At 25.3% G+C, this 12,737-nt stretch overlaps 1 protein-coding gene across 3 annotated transcripts in view; it reads left to right on the forward strand.

Annotated features, from left to right (window-relative positions):
* The first annotated feature begins 556 nt into the window (after positions 1-556).
* LOC113556423 (insulin gene enhancer protein isl-1) overlaps positions 557-12,737 on the forward strand; it is a 46,494-nt gene continuing 34,313 nt past the window's right edge. For 2 of the 3 annotated variants that reach the window (XM_026961351.1, XM_026961352.1), the window contains exons 1-2: positions 557-814; positions 7,275-7,523. In XM_026961351.1, the coding sequence (XP_026817152.1) occupies positions 781-814; positions 7,275-7,523 (283 nt within the window). In that variant the 5' untranslated portion in view covers positions 557-780. Of the gene's footprint in view, positions 815-6,836; positions 7,131-7,274; positions 7,524-12,737 lie in introns of those variants that run through there. The other variant, XM_026961353.1, reaches the window with a different exon arrangement.

Consider the following 12,737-nt stretch of genomic DNA (forward strand, 5'->3'; position numbering starts at 1 on the left):
TGTCAAGAATAAAGGGAAAAAAGGGTTGACCAGGTGTTTTCATTGCCGGAAGTTTCGATTGTCCACGTCACGTATTAATATTATAATGTTTATATTGGAGTTATAATATACCTATATATTATATTGTATCCTTATACTCACCAGTGTTTGCAGTGATGGTGGCGGTAGTAGTGGTGGTGGTGGCGGCGCCTCGATCTTGTCACACGTCGTCGTCGATTTTTATGTCCCCGACCAGGCAGGCACCGAATTTTGTGTCGCGTATTTTATTTACCTGATTCATGCAGACAGTTTTTACCCATTTTTGGCGCCAGTCTGGACACACGTACAATATACATATATATATATATATATAGGTATATGTGTGTGTGTTCCAATACGTGCGGACAACGATGCGTGGTGAGAGAAATACATATACTCGTAGAAAGAGAGAGCAAACGCAGGAGACGAAAAAGAAATAAAATAAGACGAAGAAGAAAACATAACACGCGTGTAACATACCTAAGCTGCAATACCCGACCAACGTGGTGTGTCGAGTTCAGTCGGTCGTAAGATACGTTACGCGATACAAGTGTAAAAAAAGAAAAATATACATTATACGCATTATATATACCTCATATTATTATTATAACTAAACAGTATACTCGTATAATTTTTAACTATACAAATTCATTCATATCAGTATGATATACTCACATCGAGCAATATAAATAAATATATAAACATAATTTATACGTGGATTACCATCGACTTTAACTACATCAAGCAACGTCAAGTTTCGATATGCCTCCGTATTACTGTACGTCAGACGATGACAGTGAGTACTTATATTATCTTATTACATAAATATATAATTACACTCGTATATTTCTATCGTATTTTAAGTTTTTACTTATACATATAATATTATACCTATCATACGATTACAATATGTATGCGCTGCAGCTATATACAAGTGTGATGTACATCATTGTACATACCAGGGGTGTATTTAGAAATTTTTTTTGGGAGGGTCTGAGGTATTTTTAATTATATTGAACTTCTACAATTTACATATGATAGGACATAATAAACACACTTAATAAATATTTCCTGGATTTCGGGAGGGGCTGAAGCCCCCTCAGCCCCCTATAAATACGTCCCTGGTACATGCAATGTTAACTCGTTATTTTAGGGAATCGTACTATATGATGCAAAAGTAACTCTTGAACCTCGTGCATTATTGACATAGGTATATTATAATATAATATTAAATTATGATCTATGCAGTATTATATAAATTAGTTTTTTTTATTTTCATATTGGTAATTTCACTGTATAGATTATAAATAAATTATTTTTAAATAAAAACAATATATATATATATATATATATATATTTATATAGGTATTTTGCATAACTATACGAATTCATAAACTTATAAATTTGGTTTTGAATGTATATAGGTATATATTGTATAACACATTATCACGAATCACGGTTTTAAATCGTCACAACGCATTTATCCTACACAAAGTCAAAGTGTCACAAAATAATAGCTGACAAGTATAAAACTATATATTATCTAATAATGTTTATTTTATCAATATTAAAATATGTTTTTTTTTTCAATTTATAATAACAATAATCATATTGCTGTATATTGAATGCCTACTTTACAGTTTATAATAATATATAGTAAACTCGCATTAAAAATTAATGAAATCATGAAATAAAAAAATGCCATTATATATTATGGACTTTAAGTAATTACATATAAAAATTGTACACCTAGTATAAACATATTATTTAATATGTAGATTCATTGTTATTACATTATATAGAATACCTATAATAGGTACTTATATATATATATATATATGCAGTATAGCTATAATACATGTAAGGGAATTTTTATTTTTATTATACGACTTGACAAACGGTGGTGAAGATGGCGGCGTCTTAGTCTTAAGCAGGCGTCCATGAGGCGCCATAATATATGCCCCTGCGAGTGACAACGTATACCATGGTCGATATGGTAGTGTATTATATTATAATATTATAACCTTGAATATCGTATACGTTTTTGATTTTTTTCTAAAAAGGGTGTGAGAGCTATATATATATATGTATACATGATATCAACTTTAGTCATAATCCATGTATTACTTAAACTCAAAATATTCTGAATTGACAAATATCTTAACAAATTCTGTGAAAATAATAAATTATATTATATAGCCTTATACCTATTATATCTACTTGTGAACTGATTTTCGCTGTATGAGTAGGTAAGTAACCAATAGCTATACCGCTACAGTTGAATATATTTTTATGTCGTATAGATATAATATTATTAGATCTAAATAATTGTATATGTTATTTTGATTATTATATGATGATAAAAATAAATGACATTTGTCAAATTTTATATACTCATAAAATTATATTTATGTATTATATTTAATTGATTTTGACTTGAACGAATATACAACTATATTATATTACACATTATAAATGTATAATTCACTTCATTTGCCTGTAACATAATACCGTACGCACGTGTGCTTAAACTATCCATTCAGTAGTAGGTAAAGCATTTTCGGGTGAACTTTTTTATAAGATAATCTTAACTGCTTATATTTTTCTTAAAATAATATTCCCTTTTCAAACACTTGCAAACAACTATAATATTATAATGAACTCATAATTGTTATAAACGAGGATTATCCTTATAAAGCGTATAGATATATACAATCTATTAAAACTTATAGTTTAAAACTTCATAGTACCAATATATACATATACCTATTCATAAATGTACCACTATTCTAGATCTATACATATAACTATATATAACATATAGATGGTGCACTAAACGTTTTCAGTTATTACATTCGCATAGTGTAGTCACTGCACTGTTGTAATATCAAACTTATGTTATGAAATAATAGATTGGTATACTTATAATCTAATAATCTATTTATATATTATATAAGATAAAGGTATATTTTATAGGGGTATATATCGTATACGTATATATATTATAGTCTGTTGAAATTATATTGAAATATGTTGATTTAAATCTCATGATTGGTTTTCAGAAATTCTCCAATCTTATCTGCTACTTGCATTTATATTAAAATCTTTTCGAACAAATTATATCCATCACTATTTGTCGTATACATTTGAATTACATGGTCTGTTTCCACTATGGTTTTTACTTTTCAAACCTTTCTATATGTATAATTATACCTAATCAAACAATTTAACAAGTATCATATTTTCATGTATCATTTAGTCCTGTAAAAAATAATTTTTAAAAGCATTTAAGTAAAAATACAGATAATGATTTTAAAATATTTAACATACTATACATTATTTGAACAATCGAAAAAAAAGTAATTTGAGTGTATATTCGCAGATACTTCAAAAAAGTATTAATTGATATTTTATTCAATATTATTTCTACTTAAAGTCTAAAAGTGTAAATTTAATAAAATGTATATTATATATCGATATAGTAGTGGGAATACATGTATATATAAATTATATATATCCTACATAATATGTATATAATAAGTAAATACCTAAATATTTTTGCCGATAATCTGCAGTTATACGTTAAATATTAAGCGAATTTCTCAGTAGTTCATCACAAGTTTTATAATACCAATAATAATTATATATATTATATACTTTATAGACATATTTTAGTACCAAATGTACTACACTTATTATATATATATATATATATTATAGCATGTATAAAATGTATAATATGACCCATGCATTATTTATTATTTTTTTAATTATAATTAATGTATTATAAATATATATTATACATAAGAAATAATAATATTGATAAGTATAGGATAATGTAAACAACAAATTTTAAAATAATTTATCAATATTTACATATTTTTTTTTATAAAATGTAATATATAATGTAAATTATTGTATTGATAAATACTAACTGCAGGTTTATTTATATTATAATAAATATATAATCATTATATAGCTATAGGCGTACCTCTATTATGAGATACAATATGAAAAAACATTCTTTGGGAAATTATATTTATTTGATTCACTTTTTATATGTGTAATGTATATGTATAGGTACCATCTATACCTATTATTCTATATATTTTTAAAAATCCGTAGATTGCAATATTTTTATTATATAATCCAATATGGAAAATACAAATAAATACTATTATGTTATATTTCTTTTCGTATCTCGCAATTTTATTGTTTATTAAAAACAATTTTTTAAACAAGTACCTAAACATGGATTTATATTTTAAAGATGGCTATAAATCTATTTATTGACACACAGTGCAGGATGTGAGTGAAAGTATAATCAGCATTTTCAAAGAACTGAACAGTTACAGTACGTACGTACGTTTTCATTACAATTAATTTATTCGCGAACTCGTTATATATTTTATATTCATGTTTAAATATTCTATTTTAAAATCCACATGATATAGCTATACGCTTTAAGCCTCGTATAAAAGTTGTAACTATTCTTTGGAAGAAGTTTATTTTTTTAAGCTCACAAATGTAAAGGTTTATACTGTTCTATGTATATATACATATTATAAATTCAAGCACACAGTAGCTGTGCAGTGTGAAAATTTACGACGTAAAACGTATATTATAATATGTACCTACTTTTATACATATTATATAAATACCTATATACGTATACATATTGTATCACGCACGCGCAAGCCATCCAAAAAAAAATATTGCGTTCATATTATGTACCAATTTCAGTATTCGTATTTAGATATTATGTACCTACTTACAAGTTTTACGAAAACCCGTTTTTTTCTTCCCTCACATATTCATACATACTCGCATATGAAACACGGTTCGTACGAACCATGAATACATTTTTTAAATCGCATACCTTGCTACTTTTATACCTCATGTCTTTTCTGTAGGTTCTGTCGTCATGAAGTTTATTATTTCAAAATTACTACCCTAAATACTGCAGATCCAGATAGAGTTATACATGTATTTTGTACCTATACAGGTATACCACTATAATCTATATATATGTATATAGTTACATACCGCGCTGAAAAAAAGTAATAACACAGAAAAGTTACTCGTGGGATTCGCTACTGTAGAATCTCTTTCTTTGATTACACTTTCAAAGGAGTATAGGTTTACTTGTTTTTCTGTCTTACACAAAGCTATTTTGAACTGCAGCACTCAAACAAACGAATATATAACAACATTCTATACATGATATATGTATACATATATATATACCTACAAAGATATCTATATCTATTCTATAGATATAAACATATATATAATATATACACATATATAGTTATGTTGTGTACTATTAAACAAATATCATACGTATAATATATACATATATATGTGTGTATGATGTGAATTGTAAAAAAATATGATCTGTATTATTATAATTATTGCAGGTATATGTACACAATATTCGAATATTTCTAAAGAAATTTTTATTTTCTATATCCCTAATCATTTTTTTTTTTTTTTTGTAATTAAACGTATCATGAAGACAAAATTATCTATATAGATATAATATTTATGCTTGATTTTATTTCATAGCTAAATAACATTGTATAAGTTTACGATTGATAATACTTTTCTATGTACAATTATAATAATATATAATGTAAACTGTTGCTCTAAAGTTATAAAAATTCGTAAATCTCATTAACATCTAGGTATAATAACTAATAAGCACACTATAACTATAATAGGTTTTACAGTTTAATTATTTATAATTGTAGATTTAAGTTTAGGTAGATATATTTTTTTTAAATGTATTAATCGTTTCACAGTTTTTTTGTTAAGATCTGTTGAAATATCCAATTATTATGGGTATAATATAATAGAAGTGCTAGTATTTGTAAAGTTTTAATAGGGAAGTGAGATTTACTTAACTGATTATTTCATAAAAAACTAATCAATAATCACATGCAAAATATATAATATATCTAATGCACATTATGATATATGTTGGTTATTGTCAATATATCAGCTATGAATAAATAGGTATTGGTAAATTATTGAAGAAAATGCATATTTAATTTCAAAATATACAAAAATATTATTTAACTATTATTTTTTTTAATCGTAAATGAATAAATACGTGTTACTATTTAATTTGGTAATATGAAACGAGCTCATTTTAATCTGTATAGGATTAATTTCTTAAGAAATCTGCATTCAATAAAATTATGTACCTACCTATATTTACATAAAAATCCACGTGTTATATGTTATTATCAAATTGAGTATATGTATACCTATACAATTATAGATAATATGATGTTATATTATTTATTATTGTAGGTATACCTATATTTTTGTTGAGTCTTTAGAAAATTAACAAAATAATAAGGGATCTAAAGTATTTTATTCTAAACAACATTTATTACGTAATATACCTACGTTGGGTATTTTTGTTATAATTTTTCACTAAGAATTATTTCGCAAAAGACAAAAACGGTAAATATAATAGGTATTATGTAGGTATATTATTTTGTCGGTAACATGAGCGCGTCGTATGCGAAATTTCATACGGGTACCAACAATACCATGGTGTACCTGATATGACAGCGACGCCGCGTACGACGGCCGACGCACAGCGACGGCGACGGTCGAATCGATAACTGCACACTGACGGACGGACGGAAGTGCGCGCGCGCATACGCACACACCACCACCACCACTGTCGTAGACCGGAGCCTGACCGGCCATTTTACAGCGTTTGTCACCAATAGTCAGCGTCGGTGGGCGCGGTCTCAGCCGGCGGCCAGACGGAGGCGGCCGGCGACACCGGTCAGTCCGACAGTACAGTGTGTAGTGCGGTGTCGCCGGGACGCGCGTCCGTCCCCGAGTCAACGCAAAATATAAATTTAAAATTAAATAAATAATTCATTGTGCCTATTAAAACGACGAACAGTTAATATTTTTTTTAACTGCGAAGACGACGCGTATATTATATTATTGTGTGTATAGTGCCCTCGCTGATTCCGTTGGCTGTAATTTTTTCCGTTTCATAATACACGTCGTTATGAAATATAGTCAAAACCATTGCAGCAGTTAATAGCTGCAGTAATCGTTACACGAATACTTAACCATAGGTATTTATTACCTATAAATATCATACAATATACTATTTTTCTGTACTGTCCGCGACCATCCGCAACATTATAATACGATCTATATAGATAGATAAAGATGTATTTTTTCACCGATAAAAAAAAAAATTAAATTCGTTTGTATAGTTTGCACACGGCCCAAGTTCGTTGCCGACGGCGGTGATTGTTTTATGGTTGAACGAGCATCCACCACCGTGAGTTCGACAACGTCAAGCGCGTGGGCGCCGGGACACGCGTGGTCCCAGTATTGCAGCCCGTCTGCTGGTTCCACGCTGGCCGCCCTGATGCCGTCCGCCCTGCACAGGGGCCCCCTGCGAATATCGCCCGTCAAGTCCGAGCCATATGACATGGCCGCTGACATACCACCGTCTATAAGTAAGTCAAAAATTCATTTCATAATATGTAAGCTATAAGTAAATACATACATATATATATTTACAAATACCCGTGCACCTATATTTATTATTTGTAATCGAATAAGTTGTATATATATATTATATACATATAGATATTGTTTATATATAATAGTTACGTATAGTATAAGTATATGCACTTTTAATTTAAATCTGGTATAAAAAGTTTAAACAGGTATAGGTACTATAAAATTTAGGTATACGGTGTGAACGATTATATTGAAATATAGGTATATTTTATATATAAACAATATTATTATTGATAACAGATTTAAGTAAAAAAATTTAAGCAAATGTAGGTAGTATATATATTATGTATATAATGTGTAAAGATATGTTACATGTAGGAATAAATGTACATATAATATATTCTATACATCTACTGCACCATGTTCGTGCTTAAAAATACAATAAGTATAGGTATCATACATTTAAATCTCAACTTCAGGTCTATATAACTAGCTACATCTATAATAGGAAGCTATACTAAAAAATAACGTAATTTTTCATCAACTGTATAATATCTAATAAGTTATTTAAATTACATGAATAAATAACATTACACGCTGATACATACTACACATATTAAAATATACTTGTTATATATATATTATAACACAAGATGTAATATTTTTCTATGAAATTTAGTGGTTTAATTAACTTTCTAAGCACACTATAACGTTAGTAAAATTTCTGAATTTAGCATAGATTTTAATTCATCATAACAAGGATACCGGAACGATATTTTTACCGTGGGGCAAAAATATAACTATTATTATTCCTATAATTATATTCCAGGAGTGATCATACAAATGAATAAGTATAATTTACGTTTTTTTTCTAAAAAAAATTAAGATATCTATGTCAAAATTAATATTTAAATTTATTGTAAGATTATATAACAAAATAAATATATTTTCAAATACTGTAGGTCAATATCGCATGACAATAAAGTAACATGAATGATACTTATATATATATAAATAAATGTGTATAATAAATACTATATTATAATATTATCATTTGGGTTTTATGATGTGTATAATAGGTACATAACTAAAAATAAATTTTAAGATATACTATTTAAAATTATTTAATATTCATTGCCTTTTTTAGGTATTTATATTAAGCTTGTACTTTTTTCTATAGTGGGTCATATAGGTTTTCCTACATAAAAGAATTTATATATACAATTAGCTTTTATTCCGCATTTTTTTAATTTTTTTACTTTTGGAGCATTTGTGGACTGAAAATTTAAATATAATATAGTATAAATTCAAAAACTAACGTTATTATTAAGGTGTTATATTTTTTACTTAATTATGTATAAATATTCATGTTTTTTTTTGTAAAAAAATTATTTTTTTACGATGATAATATAGGTACTGTCCAGAATTGCTTTTTGGTGGATTAAATATATGTTTAAAAATCTTTAATTTATTTTCTTAATATTATGGCTTTTTTTAAGTTATTAAATTGTATTTTTATTTTTCATAGAATTCGATTCTGAGCCTTATTAGTATTCCAAATTAAAACTAACTATTCTCATAAAATTTGATATTGACAACATATACATTATAGTCATTATACTGTATATAACTACTTCAATATATAGCTATAAATTATAATAATAATAATTGTAAATTGTATCTTATAGTAATCTTTAATTTGTAATAAGATTTTTTACTAAAATTTATTTTATTTATAGGTACATCTTAACTAATTTATATTTATAGTATTATTCGATAAAAACAAATAAAAAATAATATTTTACATATAATTAATATGTTTGTTTTTATTTTATAGATTATAAAATAAGTATACAAATAGGTTATAATAGATATAGTGTATTCGGATTTTATAAACTAAATAAATATAAATAAATGCATTCATTAGCTAAATTCACACTTGATTGTTGTATCAATGTTAAAGCAATGTTTTATTGCAGGAACATGTAACATCGCAATGCAAGTTGCATATACTTATTTATCTATAGAGGTAAAAAAAACATTGATGCAACGCTATAAATTCTCTTTTTTTGTTAACAAGCTCCAAAAAAATGCTCTTAGAATAATACATTTTTTTCAGCGTTATACAATATATTATAGATTATAGGTATAAGTAATAGAATTATTATTTAAAAATTATTTCATAAAAATAATGGCTTGACCAATGTTAAATTGATAAAAATTTTATCTGTATGCTCTTATAATCGACTGATTGTCGTAAAACTATATCTGGCCAGTATGATAAATCCAAATCCAAATCCAAGTTATTTTATTTTAAAACGAAATTACAACACGTTATAGTATAGAGATAGAAAATAATACATTTTTTTGTAATGAAATCTGATGCGATTTTTCATTTATATCATATTTATAAATTATTAATATCTATATATGTATTAAAAAAATACTCTTAAACAATGGAAAATTCTCCAAAAGTTTTAAAATTTGACATGTACGTGTATCATATTTATAAATGCATTAAATTTGAAGCCCTGATATTCTATAATAATAACCCACAGTATTTATGTATACATTTATTTTTATAGCGTAAAAATGTACTGAATGAACACAAACAGCAAAAATAAATTAGAAAAATTGATAAGTACTTATACCTACTTATTAAGTATAATATATATTAAGTTAAATTGGTTAATTTAAATAAAATATATTATAATATTATATACTTCTAAATTTAATATAAATTTGAATAATAATCTTATAGTTGATAATCATTATATATATCATAGTATAATTATAAATAATATTATGTAATAATCAAAACAATCATTGTTTTTGTTTTATTTATTATTATTTAATTATCATCAGTTTTATATGTTTGTATAGGTATTTGCGTTAATTTTATTACTATTTTTTTTTTTATGAGTTACCAACATTATATTATTAAAAATACCTAGAGAGTTTTACAGTATTCTGTATATACCGATTTAATCCTTAAAATATACGTTTTTAACATTTAACATTTTTCTTACCTATTGAAATTTGAGTAACACTATAAGATAGATAATGATCAACTGGATTTTATTGACTTACTCAGACCTCTAAATCTGTTCATAAAATTTATAGCGGTTTCAATAAATTAATATTATATATTTTGTGCTTGTTGCATACTCTATTACTTTATCGATTACTTTATTGGTTAGTTTTGCCTAATGTTTAAACTGTGGATAATATTTTTTATGTACCACCTAAACACTCATAGTTTTTTGAGATCAAAGTTGCATATTGAGGTTTATATACCAATTATTATAGTCATATAAGTTATAATTTTTGCGGATCATTTTATCAAATGCATGTTTTTCTTCTACTATATAATATATGCTGAAAATCTTCATTCCGATATTTTCTGATCCTTTAAATTAAAAAAAAAAAATGTATTATTTTATTTTATTTACATGTAAACACGTACTTTTTTGTTTTTGAACTGGTCTCCAAGTAAACATATATAAAATATTCGTTTTATACATATAACTATACTATACTATATAGAAAGAAAGCTATTGAAACATCTAAAACTATACTTGCGATCTTGTTTGCTAACCAATATAGTTTAATTTTTCTCTTTATTTTTTAATAAAATAGTAGTTATATTATAGGCTAAATAATATTTTTATAGAAATATTACAACTTATTTTATTTTACGTATGCTATAGAATTCACCCATCATGACTAATACAGTAATAACATATATTCAATCTTGGCAATAATTCAGAATCTTAATATAATTATTTTCTTTTATTTTGTGACTATAATAACTAAAAATAATTTTTATAACAAGTGTTGTCATTAAACAAATATTAGAACCCTAGCTGTGGCAATATGCATTGGCTACCTAGAAATAGTTTCATTGCGAATACGCAACTATGAGTGATACCTATGATGACAAATAAATAAAATATGTAAAAGTGTTTTTCTTGTACTTATATTAAATAGGTATAGTCCCGTATATAGAGTGTACAGGATATATATAAAAGCTGATAAAATGATTTAATTTAATAGGTACTACATTTGCCAGGGGTGATGATTGATATATTAAAAACTATATAAATAATTACATTTAATCCAGTTTTAAATGTTACTTTTATTAATAAATTAAACTGAAAATTAGATATGGGTACAGATATATATTGGGAGATAGCTAACTTATAGGTAGGTTTATATTTTATTTGTCTGTATCTATATGTAATATCATTAACTTTAATACTGACTGCAACATAATTTAATAAATACTATGTATATTCAATTTAATTAGTATAATCTATGAACCATCATTAAGTGGTCCATATAATATAGATTCTTTATAAAAATAAATGTAGTACCTACCTATGTATAATGTATTTAATGTATTTATTCTGTTTTGTAATAAAAAAAAACTTTAAAAATATAAATTAAATGTTAAATCTTACTATTATTTACTAAATAAATATATTTGTGTAAAAATTTAAATTGTACTAATTTTGTCTAGTGATTAATTTAATTGAAACAAAGTCCACCATACTATACACGCCATATACATAACTATAGATATTACAATTTTAAATATAATCTTATATATTAGTAATTTCCCTATTATCTAGAAATTTGTTTTACTTTAATTTTAATATTTAAACATTCAATGAAAACTATATTATTTTTCTAAAATAACAAATAAATTGTTTTACACATTATATTTTTAATTAAATTAAATATAAATAGGTAATATATGTAGATTAGTATATTTATATTACATTCTTCTTTATAACAAACCCAATCTTTATACATGCATTTGTATTCTATATATTGCATACAAATTGTTAGAGTTGTCTTAAAAATATGGGTACTAATGCACTATACTAACTATATATAGTTAAATACCATGTAAAGTAATTATTTATTACATATGTATAATTTTGATCAAAAATATATATAATATTATGTACTTATATTACCTATATTGTATATACATACATAGCTAACGTTATAGCCATATATTAGTACGCGGATCCTAAAGAAAATACAATAATTAGATTGAATGTATCGTTTAACAACAGAATAATATAAGCTTTTATGTAGTCGTTTAGCACGTATATAATGACTGACAGTTGACATTTCCGTCAAAGTCCCATTGAATGATAATAATAATAATAAAAATCGTCTCATAAGTAACTCAT

The sequence above is a fragment of the Rhopalosiphum maidis genome, chromosome 4 (genome assembly GCF_003676215.2).
Source record: "Rhopalosiphum maidis isolate BTI-1 chromosome 4, ASM367621v3, whole genome shotgun sequence".
Classification (NCBI taxonomy): domain Eukaryota; kingdom Metazoa; phylum Arthropoda; class Insecta; order Hemiptera; family Aphididae; genus Rhopalosiphum; species Rhopalosiphum maidis.